This window comes from Marmota flaviventris, chromosome 1 (assembly GCF_047511675.1).
Source record: "Marmota flaviventris isolate mMarFla1 chromosome 1, mMarFla1.hap1, whole genome shotgun sequence".
Lineage (NCBI taxonomy): Eukaryota > Metazoa > Chordata > Mammalia > Rodentia > Sciuridae > Marmota > Marmota flaviventris.
In genome coordinates, this window is record NC_092498.1 from 181,111,061 (window position 1) to 181,133,366 (window position 22,306).

The 22,306-nt window shown below is 37.3% G+C and overlaps 1 protein-coding gene across 7 annotated transcripts in view; it reads left to right on the forward strand.

Moving 5' to 3' along the window:
* Window positions 1–16,493, forward strand: part of Kat2b (lysine acetyltransferase 2B) — a 104,016-nt gene extending 87,523 nt beyond the window's left edge. For 2 of the 7 annotated variants that reach the window (XM_027923157.2, XM_071619448.1), the window contains exons 12-18: window positions 2,512–2,622; window positions 4,143–4,286; window positions 8,586–8,700; window positions 10,179–10,215; window positions 10,470–10,533; window positions 10,631–10,715; window positions 14,888–16,493. In XM_027923157.2, the coding sequence (XP_027778958.2) occupies window positions 2,512–2,622; window positions 4,143–4,286; window positions 8,586–8,700; window positions 10,179–10,215; window positions 10,470–10,533; window positions 10,631–10,715; window positions 14,888–15,081 (750 nt within the window). In that variant the 3' untranslated portion in view covers window positions 15,082–16,493. Of the gene's footprint in view, window positions 1–2,511; window positions 2,623–4,142; window positions 4,287–8,585; window positions 8,701–10,178; window positions 10,216–10,469; window positions 10,534–10,630; window positions 10,718–14,887 lie in introns of those variants that run through there. The other 5 variants (XM_071619445.1, XM_071619476.1, XM_071619469.1 and 2 more) reach the window with 5 other exon arrangements.
* Window positions 16,494–22,306: the final 5,813 nt, after the last annotated feature.

A 22,306-nucleotide genomic window follows, 5' to 3' on the forward strand; every position in this document is an offset into this window, starting at 1 on the left:
TTATAAATCATGTGCCACAATACCCCACCTTATGTCCTTTTGCAATACTTTTGTAAAGGTCTTTTTTACCTTACATTTAGATTTCAAATCCATCTCCTTCCCATGTCTTTCATTTGACAACCACTTTTAAGGCCTAGCTTAAACTTCTTATTTCCTTCCATCCCTTTTCACCCCCTTAATTATTATGTGTTTTTCTTTTTTGCTGTTATAGGTACAAATACATCACTTTTTCAGAGCTGCACAATAGTTATATAATGTGAGACTCAAGCCAGTCACATACATAATTTTAAAATTTCTAGTGGCCATATTACAAAGAGTAAAAATAAATACATGAAATTATTTTTGTACTATTTTATGGGGTGTGGGGGATGTGGGTTCCAGGGATTGAACTCAGGGGCACTCGACCACTGAGCCACATTCCCAACCCTATTTTGTATTTTATTTAGAGATAGGGTTTCACTCAGTTGCTTAGCACCTCGCTAAGTTGCTGAGCCTGGCTTTGATTTGTGATCCTCCTGTCTCAGCCTCCTGAGCTGTTGGGATTACAGGCGTGCACCACCATGCCCAGCTGTACTACTTATTTAACCTACTATGTCCAAAATATTGCCATGTCAGCATATAACAAGTAAAAAGTTTAATAATGACAATTTTCTTTCTGTGTAGTTTATACTTCTGGCACATCTCAATTTGGATTAGTCACATTTAAATCACTCCATGGGGCTAGTTGCTCCCACATTGAACACTGCAACTGTCTATTTTAATCGTGTATTTATATATTTATCTTTCCCATTTTACTATCTTCTCCTTAAACAGAGGAATATTGTATTCATGTTTTTATTTAAAACTTAGTGTTTCAGTACTGTGATATGTTTGTGAAAAGTTAAAATGTATTTGAATAATATCAGTGACAGAATAATTTCCAGAAGAGAGAGATGATACTGCTCTCCTGTTTGTAGGACAGAGAATTACCTGATCATCATTATGTCCAAGAATCCATGCTTTAGGGAAGGCATTGCTATATTGGAGAAAGTCCTGGAAAAAGTGATTAGGTTGATGAGGGGTCTTGGAGTCATCCCATATAAAGAATGATGACTGTAGCTTTGATGATGCTTTGCTTGGGACTCGGGAGATGGAGATGGGCATGAATAGGACAGTATACATTTCAAGGGCTTGAAGAGCTAGCTGTTAAAAGCAGAAATGAGTCTGTAACTCAAAGAGTAGATCTAAGGTCCATGAGAAATAACAAGGGGCCAGGGGCTGGGATTGTGGCTCAGTGGCAGAGCGTTTGCCTCACACGGATGAGGCACTGGGTTCAATCCTGAGCACGACATAAAAACAAATAAATGTATTATGTCCATCTACAACTTAAAAAAAAATTAAAAAAAAAGAAAAAACAAGGGGCCAGACAGATCTCTGGTGAGCGGTAGGAAGGTCTTCATGCCTAAAAATAAGTTGGTCCACCTCAGAACCAAAGCATATCCTGCATTGAAGGTATTGCAGCAGATTACCTATCTTCTTATGATAAATGACAAAAGACTTCTAGTTTCACATGGGAAGCGGAATTAGACTCCATGATTTCCAAAGACCCTTCTGCCCTTGCAGTTCTATGGTTCTGTGAGATCATACCTGTGAGCACATTTGGGTCTTTTTATGTGAAGGTATTTTTCTGTGGATGCTTGGATTTACATTCATCTTTCTTTTTTAAGGAGGTTTTCCCAATAAATTTAACTAGTACTTGCTTACATTTTTCATATTTAAACCACTTATTTATTCAACGTTGTTCACTGTTTTTAGTTACTTCCTAATGTACTTTGGCCGTTTTAGAGATTCTGGGCTTCTTAGAACTTGTTTGGAAAGGTCTGATAAGATCAAGTTGAAAATCCTGTGCATTTGATGATACAGTTTTTTTGGATGAGTTGCTGATATATGGTATACCACAGACACTTGGATTAATAAATATTCTAGTGAAGATCAGAACATTTCACTTACAAACCTCTTTTCATCTGAGATTCTCAGGTACTTTCGAGAGTAGGCAGAAATTCATAACATTTACTCCAAAAACTTTCATATTAATATTCAGTAAGTTTTAGAAATAAACTAGCAACTTGCAGCCTATGTTATTTTCTCCTCCCTCCCTCCCTCCTTTCCTTCTTTCACCTTTCCTTCTCCATTCACACTGGGGATTGAACCCAGGGCCTCACACATTATGCTAGGCACATGTTCTGCCACTGAGCTATACCCACAGCCTTTGGTTGTTAATTTCAAAGAAGCAAAAAGTTGTATTTTCAAATGCTGATATTTATCTCAAAAAAGAGTTTTGAATTAAGTTTTGTAGCTCCAAGTTCAGGAATGCAAGAAAGGGTCAATATTATATTTCTTTAAGGAAAGGCCCTATTTGGTAAAATATATCAAAACTCGAACTCCCAAATTTGCAATATTTCCTGATAACCTTGTAGGAATTTCTTTTCTCCAGAACCTAACATATTTGTCTGTATACTAACTTCCACACAGGGCTATGGAACACATCTGATGAATCATTTGAAAGAATATCATATAAAACATGACATCCTGAACTTCCTCACATATGCAGATGAATATGCAATCGGATACTTCAAGAAACAGGTGTGTTTCTCACTGCGCAACATTGTTCTGTCATTCATTTTCTTAAAATGATTCAGGTAGCTCTCATCCAAATAAGTTTTTTTTTTTTTCCCTTTCAGTGTTTCTATTTATAAGAAGTATTTTTATTTTGTAAGCCATATGCTCACTACATATGGGACTAGAGGTTATAACAGACAAAATACTACACAACTGCTTTTGAGTGAATGAATAAATGTCATCTGTAAATGAAGCATCATATCGTATCCTGACATTCTAAAGTATGGTATCCCTAGACTAAGAGACACTCTCAGTCCTAAGTGTGTAGAGTTGTCCAGCCTCAGGAACTTGGTGAGGCCCTAGGCAACTTAGCAAAATGATGTCTCAAAACATAAAATAAAATGGGCTGGGGATATGGTGGCTCAACAGTAAAGTGTCCCTGGGTTCTATCCCCAGTACCAAAAAAAAAAAAAAAAAAAATGTCTCTTCTGTGGTCCTCTTTGAGGATGATGGCAATAGTTACTTGGAATGTAAGTCTGTGCTGAGAGATGAGATAGAATATCACAGGTAATAGTTCTGAAGTCCAAGTTATTTTATGCAAATAGACACTTTGAGGAAAATTATGTTTACATTATGAGGTATTATTTATAATGTTTAATATATATCCTCAGTACTCTTGTTATTATAGCCTAAAGCATGTAGATGAATATATTGCAAACTATGAATATCACTGAATCAGCTATATATCATGGTGGTCTATTAAAAACTTCTAGTTAAAGTTTCATTTCTTTAATATCAAGGTTCTTTTTAATTGCATTTTTTTTTTTTTTTAATAGTGCTGGGGATTGAACCCAGGACCTCTCTCAAGCTAAACACATGCTCTACCATTGAGCTACATTCCCAGTTGTAATTGCTATCTTTTTTTGTTTGTTTTGGTACTGGAGATTAAACCTACGCGTAGTTCTCTACTGAGACACATCCCTAGCCCTCTGTTATTTAAAATAGGATTTAACTAAGTTTCTTAGAGCCTCGCTAAATTGCTGAGGCTGGCCTTGAACTTGTGATCCTCCTGCCTCAGTCCCCTGAGCTGCCGGGGTTAAGTTGCACTAAGTCTAGCTAATTGCTGTAGTTTTTATCAAGCTTTTCTTTTCAAATTTATTTTAATATTAGTTACTGATTTTTTTAAGAATCCTAGGCACCCCCCTCACTACTTTGCGGGGGGTACTTTATAACAATCATATTTATATTGTAATTCAGTGCAAAATTAAACCTAATTTTTAGCTAATTCCATTTCCATTTCACACTTTTAAATTTGATTTATTAGGGTCATAGCTTTTATGTTGCTAGCTTCCTGTTTGCACTGTTTGGTTTCTGATGTTTTTTGAACTTCATGGGTGGTTTTTAAGCTAAGCCTCTTCACAGTACTGCAGCGGGACCTTGAAGAGAGCGCATCCTGGTTCCTCGCACAGGGCCTGGCACATAGTAAGCACTCAATAGATATTTACTGCATAATGTCTCTATGAATGAATTTATTTACTTTGTAGGGTTTTTCCAAAGAAATTAAAATACCTAAAACCAAATACGTGGGCTACATCAAGGATTATGAAGGCGCCACTTTGATGGGATGTGAACTAAATCCCCGAATTCCATACACAGAATTTTCCGTCATTATTAAAAAGCAGAAGGAGGTAAGTAGGTTGACCTGTATTCCTTCCAGCCAGCTAGCCTTCTTTGGGGTGGGTTCCTTTCATTGGGTTCTTGTGTACAGGTGTACTGTATGCTGTACTCTCAGCTTGCCATTTGTCTCCTTTTTAGGCCACACTCCTAAGAGAATCAGTGCTAGTTCAATTGGTATAAAATACGATGGCATACTTTAATTTTGTCTTGCAAAGCCTTGTACTCTCTGTCCTCAGCCATCCTTTTTTTTTTTTTTTTTTTTTAAATTTTTTTAGTTGTAGATGGACACAATGCCTTTATTTTATTTTTTTATGTGGTGCTGAGGATCGAACCCCATGCCCTCTGTATGCGAGGCGAGCACTTTAACACTGAGCTACAACCCCAGCTCCCCCGTCAGCCATCCTTTTTAATCTTAACTCTTTGGTTTCATCTCAAATGAATTCTCTCAAGACCATTACTGATACTTTCACCTTCTTGCTGGGTGTCTTCCTCCATTACCCGTGCCCTTCATCCACACACAACAAGCCATTTCCGCTTCTGTTCCAGTTTATCCTTTGAACCTATCCAGCACTGGTTTGCTCCACCAGTTCGGATTTTAATTATTCATCTTACATAGGCATTTATCGAAGCCTGTATTAAAACCTCCTATTCATTGCATGTTCCAAAGGAGTATCCTTCTAAATATTAAGTGATTTGTTATATGATGTTGGAATGACATCTTTTATGAATTAAATGGAGCCATCAGGGGAAGGGCTGATAGATTTGAGCACATAATAATTTTCAATTTCTCTAAGGCAGAATAAGAAAAACAACATGAAAGGAGTATAATTGGGGAGTACACAAAGGCCATTTATTAAATGAATGAACTTTGTGTGTTAAGCCCATGTCCTTTTCTTTTTAAATTGATTTGCTTGTTCTAATTTGATATATACATGACAGCAGAGTGCATTTTGTTTCATAGTACACAAAGGAGCACAATTTTTCATTTCTCTGGTTATACACAAAGTAGAGTCACACCATTTGTGTCTTCATACATGTACCTAGGGTCATGATGTCCATCTCATTCCACCATCTTTTCTACCCCCATGCTCCCTCCCTTTCTCCAGATCCATGTCCTTGCTCCCTTCAGTTTGTTGGAGTTCAGACAATGGAGTTTGTGGCTGTGTCATCCCACATCCATTCCACTCAATACTTTGGTTATCCATTCTGGTGCACTCTAACAAATCACCAAAGAAAGACATCTGTCTTACACTCGTCTTTGTTTTCTGGTTGCTACTAACATCCTTACTCCCAATTCTTACTTATATGTCAAGTGTTACCCATGTTAGTAGAGCTCCTTACTTTGGTGCATGGTAGTTATTCATTACTGTCCTCATTTTATTTAAGATGGCACAAACTTATTCTTAGGTGATTTTTTTTTTTTTTTTTTAATTTGAAAATAAAAACGACTCTTTGGCTTCTTGGTCCAAGATGTCAGTCTGATAGAGGCTTCTAGAAAGGGCACTTGGAGGAGTTAATAAGGTGGCTGCAGCTTCCTCTTCCCCCCTGCCTCTGAGGAGCTGGCTTTCCTCATTGTTCTCTTGGGGCCTAATGAGCAGCTTTGGATTCTGCAGCAGTGTGTTCCACATTAGAGGCTGCTGGCCAACTCCAGCCCTCACTGAACCGTGGGCTGTGCTTTCCTCAGTCCTCTTCCCCGTGGTACCAGTTCACCCCCCAGTGTCAGCTGAGAGCAGGATTCCCTTGGCAGAGTCTGCGCATTCATGCTGTACTCTGTTGGCCCTTCCCACCTCCAGGGACAGCCAGCTGCACTGAGCTATTTTAGATGGCCAACAAAGCACTCAAGCTTTTAGTTCTTTTTCTTCTCTCTTCTTGGCGCCCTTTTCCTCCCTCTTTGCCTCCAGCCTTTTCTCACACATACCATTGAAGTCCATGTTGGAGGTTGGGAGCTGTTAACCTAGTTCTTTAAAAAAAAAGAAAAATCTGAATTCATTATAATAAAATAATTTATTTGGATGCACATACAGATTGAGTATCCCTTATCTAAAATTCTTGTGACTAGAAAGTGCATCAGATTTTGGATTCTTTCAGGTGTTGGAATATATACACTGACTTTACCCATGGAGCATTCCTAATCTGAAAACCCCCAAATCGGAAATGATCTAAAATCCAAAACTTTTTTACAATGAAAAGTAAAAGTTGCTTGGTGGTCGCAAACAAACTGTATATACTGAGGACTTTGCTGCTTCTAAAAGAGTACAAGAGCAGAGTAAGTTGAAGCCATTAATAGAGACGGAGAGAAAAACCTCGCAGAGTTGACAGGCAGACCAGAGTGGGGAGTTAAGTACTACTTCATGAGATCGGCTCCACGGGCAAGATGGGATCCATTGGAGCCTCCCATCACATGAATTGGCCATGTGGGTGATCGTTTTGAACTAGAAATCCTGGTAATTGAGTCAGTATGAGCGAAGATTCAGGGTGCCCCATAAGTAGATTGATAGCTACATGACTAGGAAGGATCATTAGGTATGTGGATGAAGAAAGACATTATTTGAAAAATAGTCTATAAATGGGCAGAATGGGGTGAGCACATGTCTGTGCCAGTATGTGCAGGCAGATTAAATCTAAATCCACACGTGAGACTACAAGAGACTGGGTTTGAAGGAACGAAAGTAAGGATGGGGCAAATTAATGTTTTTTTTTTTTTAGTAGGAAGGCATATTAGGATTAGATGACATATTAGAGATGGGGAATCCTCTCCCCAATTTTGTTTGGGTGTGGCTGTGAAACTGATAGCAATAGGTTATAGGACTGAGATAGGATTTGAGAGAGGATAGGATACATTTCACTGGAACACATGTGAAATGCCTCTTGTCTCGTGATGCTTGGAGGCATAGAGATGTTAAGAAGCCCCCGTTCCCACAAAGTCACTTTTCAAAAGTTCACCATCTTCCAGGTGCCACGTGAGGTGTATGGAAACCACTTGGTGAACACTTACTTTTGAGAATTTCTTTTTTTTTCTTTTTAAATGACCTTCTGAGGCCAGCTTTTTTTTTAATATTTATTTTTTATTTGTAGTTGGACCCAATACCTTTATTTTACTTATTTACTTTTATGTGGTGCTGAGGATCGAACTCAGGGACTCACACGTGCCAGGCGAGTGCTCTAGTGCTGAGCCCCAGCCCAAGACCCTTGAGAATTTCTTTAGAAAAAGAAAAAATTTTAAGTTGAACTATAGTCCTCCAGGTGTTTCTGAAGGCATCCAATTAAGAGAGTGCCCTTGGGATTCTTCAACTTGTTTCTTTTTGCCTTTTGAAAAATTGCTGTCCAGAAGATTGTAAATTACAGGAGTGGTCACCTTGTGTTTCTTATTGGACAGCACTGATCTTGATTTACCAGGAATATATTTTTACCAGCCTCCTTCATTTTATGAAGTTGTTTGTTTAACTGTTAGGATTACATATTCATGCTTCAGTAATTACCAGCCATATGTTTGAAATAAAGCACTAGAATTTTTTTTGTTTTCCTTTGCGAATTCAGTTAGTGACTTTTAATGTATTTTGTTTTGTTTTTTTTTACAACATACAATTGTGATATGTTCAGGGTGATGATTTTTGAGATTTTTGTTTTTTAAAAGAAAATGGCAATGCCTTGGAATTAGGTACCTGAGGATAATAAGAATTATTTTTACAGAATTAAACATCTCTCAGACTTCTGGAATCAGCCCCGGTGGCTCATGTCATGGTTGTGTTGAATAACAGACAATAATTTAGAGCAGCTTTTTGGGAAGCAAACAGTATAGGTTGGGGTTCAACCTTGAGAAGTTTAAATAATAGTGGGGCTATAACTGTTCCAGGCTTTTGGGACTTTCTGAGGGCCTGTTCATCTCCTCCAGTCTCAAAAGAGCAGTTCCTTGCTGATGTATGTGAAGAGACCCTGCCACTTGACTGGGTAGTGAATGCCCAGGGCTGCTTTCCTGTAACTCTGACAGAGCTCCTCAGAGAAGCCAAGCAGAATAATTGGCTCTTATGCTAAAGATGACAAATAGGCCTTAGGGGCAGTGTGTTCTCTCAGTGTTGGCTTTTCTTGATGGCAGGGACAAGTCATTGGAAGACAGTTGTGTAAATGTCACTAAAGGACCATGATATAAAACAATGTTTTCATTTCTTACGCGATAATAGCATTCATCCTTTCCTCTCATTTTGTTTCATAAAAAATACTTTGTTAGGCCTAACGAAACATTTTCCTGTTGACTTGAACTGTATCATTACAGACTTCTTTCACTAACCACGTGTTCTTCCTGTGCTTTACAGATAATTAAAAAGCTGATAGAACGAAAACAGGCCCAGATTCGTAAAGTCTACCCTGGACTTTCCTGTTTTAAAGATGGAGTTCGACAGATTCCTATAGAAAGCATTCCTGGAATTAGTATGTATAGACCTTTTTTTTAAAAGCATCATCTTTTGGTAACACCATGAATTGTTTAAAACAATTTCAGAGTGCAGTAATTTGAAAAGCCTTTTGTTGCCCTTCTGGCTCCATGAAGACAGCAAAAGCTTTCCTGTGAATGTCTTTTCTCCTCTCCCAATTCATAGAAACCAAACGAGTGCCCTCTTGCTAGAGCTGTTTATACCCACCATTTGTTGAGAGCCTGCCATTTGTAGCACAATGCTTGGCACTACCCATATGCACCACTGAAAGAAGGGAATTCTACTCTTAACACTTGAGGAAATAGACTCCCAGAATGGTTATTTCATTTAACATTAAATGGCACATAATCAGATGGTTAGAATTAGATACAAGACAATTCTGATCTCCTTCAAACATCTTGCTGTTTGCACCAAGTCTTATTGGAATGGCAAATGAAACTGCACAGATATGTGCTTGAATACATTAGTTTCCTCAAAGTTTAAGATTATTTTCCATGTGTCATGGAAATCATATAATTGATTACAAGTCCCTTATTTTACATTAGTTTTCCTAAGGGTTCTTTTCTGTAGAGTAGAGATGAGTTGTATTGGGTTTTTATAAATTAAAAGCCATTGACTATCATTGACTATCGTTTGGTATTCTTATTTAGTTCAAATCCATGTTCATGTAATATATTGAAGATGGGAAAAATAAAACAAAATAGAGTTCTCCAGAAAAATTAAGAATGTATTTGGGTGAGATTACTTCATTATATCTATTCTATAGAAAAAAATCTTACTGTTAAACCCAGAAATTCTACTTCCCTATATTGTCCCTGTTAATGGCATAATAGCTGCTTGTATCACAAATGCTTATTTGTTTCAAGCATTCATCTGTTTCCTTTTTTAAATCAGCTAATCTCAAAAGGGATAATCTCCTGATTTTTAGAGTTCTGATTTGATTTATATTTTGGTAAACTCACGAGGCAAGATGTTAAGCAACATATTTAGGGTAAGTGAGTGTTTAGGAGAGAGCAGGAAATCAAATCCAGATCTATGGGTCCCCAGGATGTCTACAGTAAACCATCTCACATTATAAGCAGGGTCCTGGCCAAATACAATAGAAACCAGAGCAGGGTTTGTTCTGATCTAAAATAACAGCTTTCCCCTTTGACGTGGTGATTAGCAAATTATTTGATTTCCAATCCAAAAAAAATACAGTACTAGGTCATTTTTTTTTTCTGCTTTTCCATAAGAGGTTGGAGTTCCTGCTTTCAAAAACACAAATGTGCAGGATAAGGTTGTTGGATTGGGAATCGTTTGGTGTTGTGAGCTATATAAGAAAGTAAATAAGTTCTGTTAATTTCTGTCTGTTCCCCAAAATAGACTTTTGTTGAGGCATGGCTATCATTTAGGATGCTTTTGATAAGTAGGAAGTATGTTATTCTCTTGACCAAAAGCAGTTCTCATTTAGTGTTTGATTTTGTTGACATTTAGGAGAGACAGGCTGGAAACCAAGTGGAAAAGAGAAAAGGTAAGTAAGAGGGGTGGATGATGTTAATAGAAGTGATCTTTTTCACCTCCCAGAAATTTAGGAAAAAAAAAGGGAAAACTGATGATAATCAGTAATATCATAGTTGGTGGGTTTCACTTTTCATTAAACGTTCTAGAATGGTTCCAGTTTTTCTTTTCTTTTTTTTTTTTTTTTTAATGAGACCGAGCTGAATAGTAATCAGGGGGCAAAGAGGGTAGAAGCTAATCCTTGCTGTTTATTCTTTTCTTTTTAAGTAAAGAGCCCAAAGATCCTGACCAACTGTACAGCACCCTCAAGAGCATCCTCCAGCAGGTGAAGGTGGGTGTTCTCTTCGTTCACCTCATGCAAGTATTTTGAAATGATTGCCCAACGTGGAATTTCCATATTAGATACCTTACTTTTTTCTTTACCCAAGAGCCATCAAAGCGCTTGGCCCTTCATGGAACCTGTGAAGAGAACAGAAGCTCCCGGATATTATGAAGTTATAAGGTTCCCCATGGGTAATACCATTAAAATTTTCTAAGTATCGATTTGAAACTCTCTGGATGGTGGTGTGGGGGACAAAGAGTGGCTGAGGTTGATTTGTAGTCCTCTGTGGTGGGGTAGGAAGTGTATGATGGGGGTGGGATTCTATTTACTTGTGGTGGGGGGGACAGTAATGTCAGAGCAGGAGGACAAGGGAGAAGCGGGTGGTTCTGTTCAGTAGAGTCAGCATGCAGCTGTCTTTGAGAGCCCCCACACACTCGCCATACCAGATGCAGAAAGTCGAGGTGGAGGACTGAACTGCAGGTAGTACTGGACATGGAAACTGGCCGCTTGGACATAACCTTGTTATATTCTACCTGTTTGGTTGCAAATGGAAAAATAGCAGGTTTTGTCCTTTTGATATGCTTTAAGCCTGTCCTAACTGGCTATTCCTTATAAGAATTTTTCAAGGTAATATGAAAGAAGGTAGTTTAAGCCAATTGGCTACTGTACTTTCAGAGGGAGAAACTATAGATAATGGAGTTCTTGATTGTCCACCATGTTGATAGTTACTGTTGTTGGTCAACGTATACTGTTTATTTTAAACTTTGTCCTCCTCCAAAAGCAACGAAAGACCCCTTAGAAATGGGAATTGTAGAATTTGGTGTTATGCTTTGTACTATGATAAAAGGAAGGCTTAATTGAATCAGTTGAGAATGCCCAGGTTTTCTCTTTTGTCAGTACTGGGGATAAAACCCAGGGGAACTTTTATTACTGAGCTACATCCTCAACCCTTTTTAAATTTTTAGACAGGTTCTCACCAAGTTGCTGAGGTTAGCCTCCAACTTGAGATCTTTCTGTCTTACTCTCCTGAGTAGCTGGGATTAAAGGCATGAACCACCATGCCCCTGCTGAGAACTCCCAATTTTAAATCATTTTGGCAGTGTGCAGATGACAGCTAGCTAAAGCGAGAGGCAGTTCCTTTTCTGTTCCAAGTGTTAAAATGTGAAAGAAAGAAGGAAAGGGATCCACTAGGTCCTCCATGACTGAGAGTTATTTGCAGGTGTTTCCTGTGGCACTGCTTTTTACATGAATGTTATTTATAGTTATAATGATTTTGGTGGCCTACCGTCATTATACCTCTATGTGTTTTTCTGTCTCTCATCTCTGCCTCGCTACTATATATTTTAGTATAAGAAAATCAGAGGGAGAGTTGACATAGTCTAGAACCCTACATGTCAGGGTGGTTTGGGAACTGATATTTTCCACCATGTGAAAAATACGTTAGAATCCTTTACTTTTCATTTCCAGCCCTAAGTGAACTGGTTTTAGCATCCTCCGGACATCTCTTTTTTTTGCTACCCCTGAGATATATCTCTAGCCCCACCTCAACTGGTTTTGGGAAACTCTCTCATGAGAGTGTGAGTGTGGGGAGTAGTTCACTCCACACTTGCAGTGTGAGGTCTAGTAATTCCCCCTAATGTAACTTAAAGTCTGTTGTGTGGAAGTTTCTTGCTTGTTCTATTCTGAGAAAGGTGTGAGCTTCTCTAGTTGGAAGCCACCTGTAGGCACACCCAAGAACTCATGTGGAGAAAATTGACCCTGTTGAGCAATGCCAGTAATGGATGAGATGTGGACCAGACAGATTTCATTTAAACAGAAACGGTGCTCTTTAGTGGAACAATAATTCTTTTCTTGAGATGCCTTTAGATGCTGAACAAAATGTGTAGTCCTGCCCCTAAGATGTTCATGTATTTGAAGATAAGACTGATGAAACAATATTTTTACATTTCCCCATTATTTCCTTTATGGGTTTTTTGTTTTGTTTTGTTTTGTTGGTACTGGGTATTGAACCCAGGGGTGCTTTACCCACTGAACTACATTCCTAGTTCTTTTCATTTATTTATTTTTAAATTTTGAGACAGGATATCAGTAAGTTGTTGAGGTGCTTGCTAACTTTTATAAGGCTGGCCTCAAAATTGTGATCCTCCTGCCTCGGCCTCCTGAGTTGCTGGGATTACAGGTGTATGTCACTGTGCTTGGCCTTCATGGATTTTTCTAAAATCATTTCTTCTTTTTCCCTTGTGTTCTAAAAACTCCTTTGTCTCCTGGGATGGAGTCTCACATGACACGTGGTGAGCTGTACATTGATTGGACTGTGTCAACATTTTGACTCAAGCCTGAGTTCTTCCTACCCATGGATCCGTAGGCAGGGTTTTCCTGTTTACAATTCCCAGGTTGGGTAGGGAGGGGAATGAAAATAGAATAATTTATTGGTGTCATCACCTATATTTAGTCCCCTATTTTAACCTGCACCATTTGGTCATTTGAGAGAATTGAAGAAAGCTAGGGATAGAAGGTGCTATCTTAGAATAGAAGGGAAATAGAGGAAGTATTCAAAACGCACCATATTATTCAGGAATTTTACAGACTCTAAAATTCTAGTTTTGTTTCTTTTACCTTTTATGCTCTCACATTTCTGCTTACCCACTTCCCTCCAATAAAAAAAAGTTTGGAAAGCTTTTGAGCCAACTTTTTTTGTGTCAAATTCTGTCCACCCCCGGTGTGCTTACTTGTATTTTCTTTCTTTCTTTTTTTTTTTTTTTTTGCTATATGATTTTTCCTTCTAAAACATTATATTGGACAGCAGAAGTTTAAGTGGCAGACAGTAAAGTGGTAGGAATGTATGTAAACACCTAATTTTACTTAAGGAGGCATAATTTAGTTGTTCTTTCTTAAAGGAAAGAACATCTTGATCTGTTCAGTCACACTTAGGTAAGATATTTGGTGGAGAATTTGCGAAGTCTTTGTTTATCTTAACACTTTCAGGTTTTTTTTTCCCTCTCTCTCCAAACTGTTTCAGTTTAAGAAAGGAAAACTAAAAGTTGAGCTTACAGAGGGATGCCATACATTGTTGAGATTCTAGGCTTTAATCAGAAGAGATAAGCAGTACAAAACATTTCTCATTTTTTTTTTCCTTTTGTGTTTTGTGGCAGAATTAGAATTTTAATGCAAGTAAATTTTTTTCCCATTTTGGGATGTAGTACATCAATTTACTAATCTTATTAAATGATAATGCCAATGTATTTACTTATAAATTTCTCTCCCTCTGGAAAATTTGATAATATAGTGGGACCTTGGGGTATTGGTAGTTAGAATGTTTTTTTTTTAAAGCCATTTTGTCTTATTTTTCCATGTATAGTTACTACAATCATAACTTTTAATGATAGAACCAGACTTAACAACCAGGGGCCCATAAACAGACAAATGTTAGTGTCTTCTAATTTGCATAGAGTTCTTTAAATTGGTCCCAAGAGTGAGGATGGAGGAAACTGCATTGTAGTCTTGCAAGTTTAGATGAAGTAGTGTTTTCACTTATAGACTAATACAATTTAAAGCAAGTAGATATATTGGGAAATTTTTTAAAAATATTTTTTTAGTTGTATATGGACACAACACCTTTATTATTTATTTACTTATTTTTATGTGGTGCTGAGGATCAAACCCAGTGCCTCACACATGCGAGGAAATCGCTCTGCCACTGAACCACAATCCCAGCCCAATTGGGAAAGTATTTTTTACAAGTCTTGCTAGGCTTACTTGCTTTGGAAACTTAGATTACGAAGTAAAGTTTGTCATTTTTATATCATTCATGACACATGAGACCTCTTTTTTTTTTTTACTATTTTATGTGCCAGTCAGTGATGTGTTTGCAGATGATTAATTTTTCTACTGTAGTCCTGTGTAGAACACCAAAACAACTGTGAATTTAGTGAAATAAACTCAGTCTGATTGTTTTCTGTAATTAAATGATTCAGTACAAAAGTTCCACCTGCTCTCTGCCATGAAGACAGAGCCTCTTCTGTTTAATTCTGAATGAATAGCTAACAGTAGTCAGTTCATCAAACTTATCATTGCTAATCTACTTAGCTTCCTTGTGCTCAATAGGGGATTGGACCAGTTGACTGATAATGGTCCCTTTAATGTTAAAATGGCTGTGATTTTACATTAAAAAAAAAAAGTCAAAAAGAATGAACATAAGATTTAAGAATTATTTTCCTTGATCCTAAGAATTTCTCTTAAACAATAGTATTGCGATGATAAAAACATAATTGAACCAACAACAGATTTCTTTCCCAGCGTCACTTTTATCAGGTGGTGTTTAAAAGGAGTCAAAGATTGCTAATATATTTTTTTTCCTGTGCAGATCTGAAAACCATGAGTGAACGCCTCAAGAATAGGTACTACGTGTCTAAGAAATTATTCATGGCAGACTTACAGCGAGTTTTTACCAATTGCAAAGAGTACAACCCCCCTGAGAGTGAATACTACAAATGTGCCAATATCCTGGAGAAATTCTTCTTCAGTAAAATTAAGGAAGCTGGATTAATTGACAAGTGATTTCTTTTCCCTCTGCTTCTTAGAAACTCATTGAGCAGTGTGCCTAAAGCAAGGTGGTTTAGTTTTTTAAAGAATTGGATGATATGTTGAAGAGACTTGTAAATGTAATAATTAGCACTTTTGAAAAACAAAAAAACCTCCTTTTAGCTTTCAGATATGTATTTAAATTGAAGTCATAGAACATTTTTATTTTATGGAATAGATTTTAATCTATTTACTACTATTATGTAAATTTTCTATGGCATGTCCATTAGCCAACTATTCCATGATAGATGATCAGGGGTTTCCTCAAAACCTGTATGTGAGGAAATTGCACATAGTACCATGATTTGGGGGAATCTAGAAAATTTTCAGACCGTGAATGTTTCCATTTTTTTCTAATGGAATGTGAGAGTTTATTTTTATTTTATTCTGAAGGACTTTAAGGAAGGGATACATGATAAAGAGCCCTGTAAAAGGTTAAATATGTGATGTTGAAGTCTCATTGTAGACTTTTTATATATATATTTTTAAAACACTCATCTAGATGAGGTGCTTTGAGCAGTTCTGAAAAATGCAGTTTCACAAAAGCAAACTGCTTTGATTCCTAAGGAACAAATTCTAAATAATGCAAACTTTTTATAAGCATCTGGGGTTTTGATAATTCTGTGTACCTACAACAAATTTGTGAGTGTATAACCACTATTTCTATAATTTTTTTCTCTACATAAAAATGTAATATCATGTTGACTTAGCTTATGCAGGCCATAAGTTCCAAAAGATAATTTCCTAGGCCACAAAGGCATACACTTGAAAACACTTGAGATCAAATCAATGTGCTTTAATAGGAAAAGATGTGATAGTCAATACATCTATCAATCTGGTGAGTCTTTGCTCTAATAAATGAGGATTTTTTCCTCTTTTTGTGATACACACAACCCCACCAAATAATGACTATGTGAATCATTTTCTTTTTGGATCTCCAGATTATGTTTATTGTTTGAGGTGAATTAAGTTCCCACCAAGGTTTGCTGTCAGTATTTTAACACCTACATCGCTGTATGGGTCCAGGGTTCTATCCCACTGAAATCCATCACACGGTCTTACTAACTAACCTGTTTTGGGATTCCAGCTTAGTGCTTGGTTTTATTTACTGATTACACTACATAGAAAAGTGGGACATCTGCCACCCCAACTCTGGGAAAACCAACTAATATACCACCATATAAATGAAGGCCATCTGGATGGTTTCGACACTAATTTTTATGATGCAAATTTATAAACTGATTTTGTAAAGGACGAGGTTTTAAAAATGTAATTTAACTTATGTTTTCTATCAGCATAAATTAAAATGGGTCATCAGTAGTCATTAAAAACAGTTGTCAGAAATAATCTGTATGAAGGAAAAAAAACTTGCAAATGACTATTAAGTTGGAAGTATTGTTTTTGATGTATAAGGGATGTTCAGAATGCTCACATTTGAAAAACTCCTCAACTTTTTTTTTAGTATAAGAAACCACCTTGAGTGGTGTCTAGATTTCTAATGAAGAATGATGATACAGTTTGGAAAAGTATCTTGGACTGGTTTTAAACAGAGCTTCGTACCGGATTTGCCGAAGCATCTGTTCAGCTTGGTATCCTGTGAAAGTTTGTTATTTTCTGGGTAGACATTCTTATAGAGTATTGTCTTTAAAATCAGATTGTCTCTTCTATATTGAAAGCATTTTTATGTTTTCTAATTTAAAAATTAATATTTTCTTATAGATACTGTGCAATAAAGCTGAAGTAGAATGTGTGGTTTTTGCAAATGCTTTAACAGCTGATAAAATTTTACATTTGTAAAATTAATATATTGTACTGGTACAAAATAGTTTTAAATTATATTTTAAAAAGCTCCCAATCTGGTGGTGTGTTTTCTTCTTCTAGCAGCCTGAGGTCAATAAGAGAAATGTGTGATCTTGTTTGTCCATCGACTGTATCCTTAATCCTTGGCTCTTTGGCTTTTGCTGAAGGTGTTTGGAATTGCTGCATTTGTGGGCATTTTTGTTAAAAACCCATATTCCATTGGTGAGAGATTTTCAAGAGGAAAGACACTGTTGTTTGTGTCAACAACAGCAACAAAAGATCCATCCGTAAAAGAGTCTTATAAGTTAAAAGATGTTTTTAGCCAGGTGCATGGTACACAGCTGTAATGCCAAGCATCTTGAAGGCTGAAGCAGGTGCATGGCAAGTTCAAGGTCAGCCTGGGTAACTTAGTAAGAACCTTCCTTAAAATAATAAAAGGGATATAGCTCAGTGGTAGAGCACAACTGGGTTTGGTTCTCAGTGACCACCCCCTCCTCCAAAAAAAAAAAAAAAAAAAAAAAAGCGGTGATGGTGGGTGGGGGGTGTTTGTATTTATTCTTTTACTTTCCATCTGTGAAGTACAGAAATACAGGAATGAGGAGAGACTTAAAAGTACAACAGATTTTTAAACATCACCAAAATGAGCAGCTAATGTTACTCAAAATGCTGTCTATAGGAAATAATATATCCTGCTAGAGTTTGAGAAGACCCAACAAAGAATCGGACACCTCTTCCCTACTGAAATCTGAACCTAGAAGTTAGCCAAAAAAAAAAAAAAAAAAAGTCACACACTGGCCAAAATATTACCTTTACTACTAACAAAAAGAGTCCTGGAGAATGTTGCCTCCTTATCTGAGGCAAATGGTTTTTGCATTGGGGAACCCCAGAATGTGATTGACTCTTCCATCATCTGCAGCTCCGCACCACTGTGGACTTCCGCCTCCATGGGCAAGCCTTTTACTATTAGACTCAGTGTATGGCCAAGAGCAATGGTGCTCTCTGAAGGCAGGCTACTTGAAAAGCATGGGTCAGAGAAGGACTTATCAATCTATGTCCAGCCTTCTTTGATAAGGGTGTTATTGCTTATTGCATAGTTAGGGTGAGTCTCATGGAGCAGCAGAAAGCCAGAAGATGGGTGTCCTACGTGCAAATGAAATTTTTGGAAATTATGTGTAAAATTTAAAACTTTTTTTTCTTTTCTGATTATTCAACCAGTAGTTTAAAAATGGCCATATTTATTAGAAGAAACTGCTGAAAAGGGGACTGTGAGATCTATGTTTTACCCAGAAGTAAAATTTATAATCATGGTGATTTAGAAACAAAAGATTATACTGAGGGACTGTGGGAAGGCTAGTATTTTGTTATTCTTAAGTTTATGTTTTTCAGATTAGCTCTCAATGTTTGTTTATTTGTTTATTTAGGTTTATTTAGGATTGAACCCAGGGGCACTGTAACACGGAGCTACATCTCCAGTTCTTTTGATTTTATATTTTGAGACAGGGTCTTAGTTGCTGAAGCTGGCCTTGAACTTTTTGATCCTCCTGCCTCAGCTTCCTGAGTCACTTGGATGACAGGGAGGGCACCACTTTTCCTGGCCCTCAGTGTTTGTTTAAAAAATTCTAAGTGCTGCACAAGGAAGGTTACTGGTGGCAGTCCTTGGCCTTTTCCATATTGTTCTGAGCTATTGTTAGTTCTTAACTACCCTTCTCTTTTTAACAAAGTAAAAATGCCAAAGAGATCATTTTACTTGGGAATATCAAAGATCATAATAATTACAAATTCTTAAGAGATAGTAGTTAGTATGACATTTTTTCTTTTTTGAAACATATTTCAATTTCTTGACTATTTTTTCTGTGAGAAAAAAATGTTGAGGACGGGGAAGGTGGGCAGGGAGGGTGGTGGCAGGGACTGAAATCAAGTTTGAATCTTAAGGCTCTCGTTAGTATTTACTTTCTCCTTTGGATGCAACAGTGCTGTAAATTGTGATGAAGATTACTAGGGCAGCCCGGTGCGGTGGTGCATGCCTGTAATCCCAGCTGCTCGGGAGGCTGAGGCAGGAGGATCAAGAGTTCAAAAGCCAGCTTCATCAATGGCAAGGTGCTAAGCAACTCAGCGAGACCCTGTCTCTAAATAAAATAAAAAATGGGGCTGGGAATGTGGCTTAGTTCAACCTGCAGTACCCTCCCCAACCCCCTTGCCCCCCCCCCCCAAATAACCAGATATCCCAGATAACAAGAGCAAATACAGTGTTACTATTGTCCCAGTTAAGTAAACAGATGAAAATGGACTTTAGGATGGGGAAAAATAAAAATGGCAAGAAACTTCCCAGGTGTACTTTGGAAGAAGATCTTCAGCAAAATACATAGAAGATGCTCAAAGGAGATGAGAGAATAACCACCATGAGCATCATGAAAAGCCACTTTATGACCGCATTGTGGGGAAAGGAAGCTAACTAGGACAAAGCTGGACATTTTGTCTGGGTTTATTAAAACAGTGGGATTTCAACAAAGCAAACGAGTTAAGGTTTTAGCTCCTTTTTGCTGCTTTGGCAGGGTCAGCTGAAAAAGGGGAAAAACAGGTTACTTATGTGTATTTAGATATATGTGTGTGTGAGTTGAACTGAAGTTTACCAGTTTCAGCTTAACTAGGTTGGAAGTTCTTTAAAAGAAATCCTGGTGAATTTGTTGGGGGCTTAAGGGCCTCCTTAATGAACATGATCACATTCCTTCACATTCTGGCATATCAGTTCCTGTGGTTGTTGGACTCTCCTAAACTTCATGGGTGAACCCAGTTTAAGAAGTTTTGCTGTCAATCTCCCATCTTATGCATTTGACAGATGGATGTCTACTTTCAGCTTAAATACATCTAAGAATAGGGAATTGCCTTTTTGTGTTTGTGCAATAGGACTGCCCAACAATGGAAGAAAGTGCTATAACAAAGCTTTTGGGTTGGGTTGAATTTAGTTGTTTTAAAGACCCTTCAGTTCAATACTGTTTATGACCAAGCTATATTCACATCTTTTTTTTTTTTTTTTTCAGAATGCTATTAAATGTGCCAGCACTGTTTCTATCCCTGATACAACATAACACACTTGTGTATTTGTAAACTGTAGGCACAATTCAACCTCCCTTCTAATTTTAAAATCACCATCCCTTTTTAATTTTTTAAAAAGGGCCGTAATTAACATGCAACAAAATGCATGGATTTTAAGTGTTCGGTTAGATGACTGTTGTCAGTTGTGGAGTATATCAACTACTCTAAAAAGAACATTTCCATGACCCAAGAAAAATTCCTCCTGCCTCTTTCCAATAAATTCTTTCCTGCTCCAGGCAACCACTTCTGTCACCATTGATTAGTTCTGTCCTTTGATTTAATGTAAATTGAATCTTGCTATTTGTACTCTTGGGTGTGGTTCATCCATGTGGTGGCATGTTATCATTGCTTCAATCCTATACAATTTACTTTTCCATTCAACTTCAGTGGACATTTGGGTAGTTTCCAGCTCTTAAAATAAGGCTGTTGCAATCATTTTTGTATAGGACTTTTTGTAAACATATGCTTCTATTTTGTGTAAATACCAGAGTGAAATATTAAGTCACAATGTAGACATGGATTATTTTTTTCAATCCAGGGATTGAACTCGGGGAGCACTCAACCATTGAGCCACATCCCCAGTCCTGTTTTGTATTTTATTTAGAGATAGGGTTTCACTGAGTTGCTAAGCACCTCGCCATTGCCCAGGCTGGCTTTGGACTTGCAATCCTCCTGTTTCAGCCTCCTGAGCTGCTGGTATTACAGGCATGCACCAGGATGCTCAGCTTGGATTTTGTTTTTTTTTTTGAATAGGGATTTCCTTACACATTTATTTGCATTGACCTGTGAAGCTTTTTTGATGGCAATTTCAGTATTTACTGTTATCCTTTTTATATGTTTATTTAAAATATAAATGTCCTCTTAGATCCATGTTATTATTAGTCCACCGCCTCATGGATTCAAGGTAAATGCTGTATCATCAAGCTGCATTTTCAGCTGATGTCCATGTTATTGACAAAAACTAACAGTGAGGGGTCAAGACTGGAATTTTCCCATATGATGCTAAAGATCCAACTGCCCGAGAGTGATCATGCAGCTGTATGTGAACCCACCTAACAATCCCCATTTCTCCATCTTTTCTATAAATATGAAGCTGGAATAAATTTTAGATATCTCTCTTTTTTAAAAAAATAATTACATGTACCTTCTTCCACAGTAGTTACTTTTCAATGCTCTATGCAGCAATGAAATAGGACAGTTAAATGTCAGCTTTTAAGACTAAGATCCATTATTGGAGAGGACATGTCAATTGGAGAAGAAACATAACCTTAGTGAATTCAGAGTTAAAAGATTAATGTGAAGCTGGAATGAAGGTTGATGTGTTGTCGGGTTTTCTCCAGTTGGATGTGGTCATGAAATACCTTGCCAAGGAACCTGAGAGCTACAGAATATTCACTGCAATACTAATTTGTAAACAATGAAAAAGTGGCAACAAACTCTCAAGAGGAAGGGATACGTCTGGTTTATTTATATAATTCTGTACAGTGATGAAAATAATCTGCATTGACCAACATGGGTAAGTCTCAAGAATAGTGTTAACAGTCAGAAAAGGGTATGTACAATATGTACAACATGGTTCATGTAAACTGTTACACAAAACAAAATAGGCAATGGACAAACGCTAGCAGCCAAGAAAGAACACAGAAACACTAAAAAATACAAAACTATGACATCATTTTAGGATAAATGTTGACTCTGGGTATGAAGGGATGGGGAGATAAGAATCAGAATTACAAAGTGTCAGGAGAGAATGACATTTGAAGGGAAATTAAAGAATATTGATGGCCCCAAATTTCTTAATAAGACACCTATAGCACAAGAGTTAAAACCAAGAATCAACAAATGGGACGAATTCAAGCTAAAAAGTTTTTTCTCAGCAAGAGAAATAATATGCGAGGTGAATAGGGAGCCTACATCCTGGGAACAAATTTTTACCCCTCAAACATCAGATAGAGCTCTAATCTCTAGAGTATACAAAGAACTCAAAAAGTTAAACAACAAAAAAGCAAATAACCCAATCAACAAATGGGCCAAGGACTTGAACAGAAACTTCTCAGAAGAGGATATACAATCAATTAACAAATACATGAAAAAATGCTCACCATCTCTAGCAATCAGAGAAATGCAAATTAAAACTACTCTAAGATACCATCTCACCCCAATAAGAATGGCAGCCATTACCAAGTCAAACAACAATAAGTGCTGGCGAGGATGGGGTGGGGGGGAGAAGGTACACTCTTACATTGCTGGTGGGACTGCAAATTGGTGCAGCCAATTTGGAAAGCAGTATGGAGATTCCTTGGAAAGC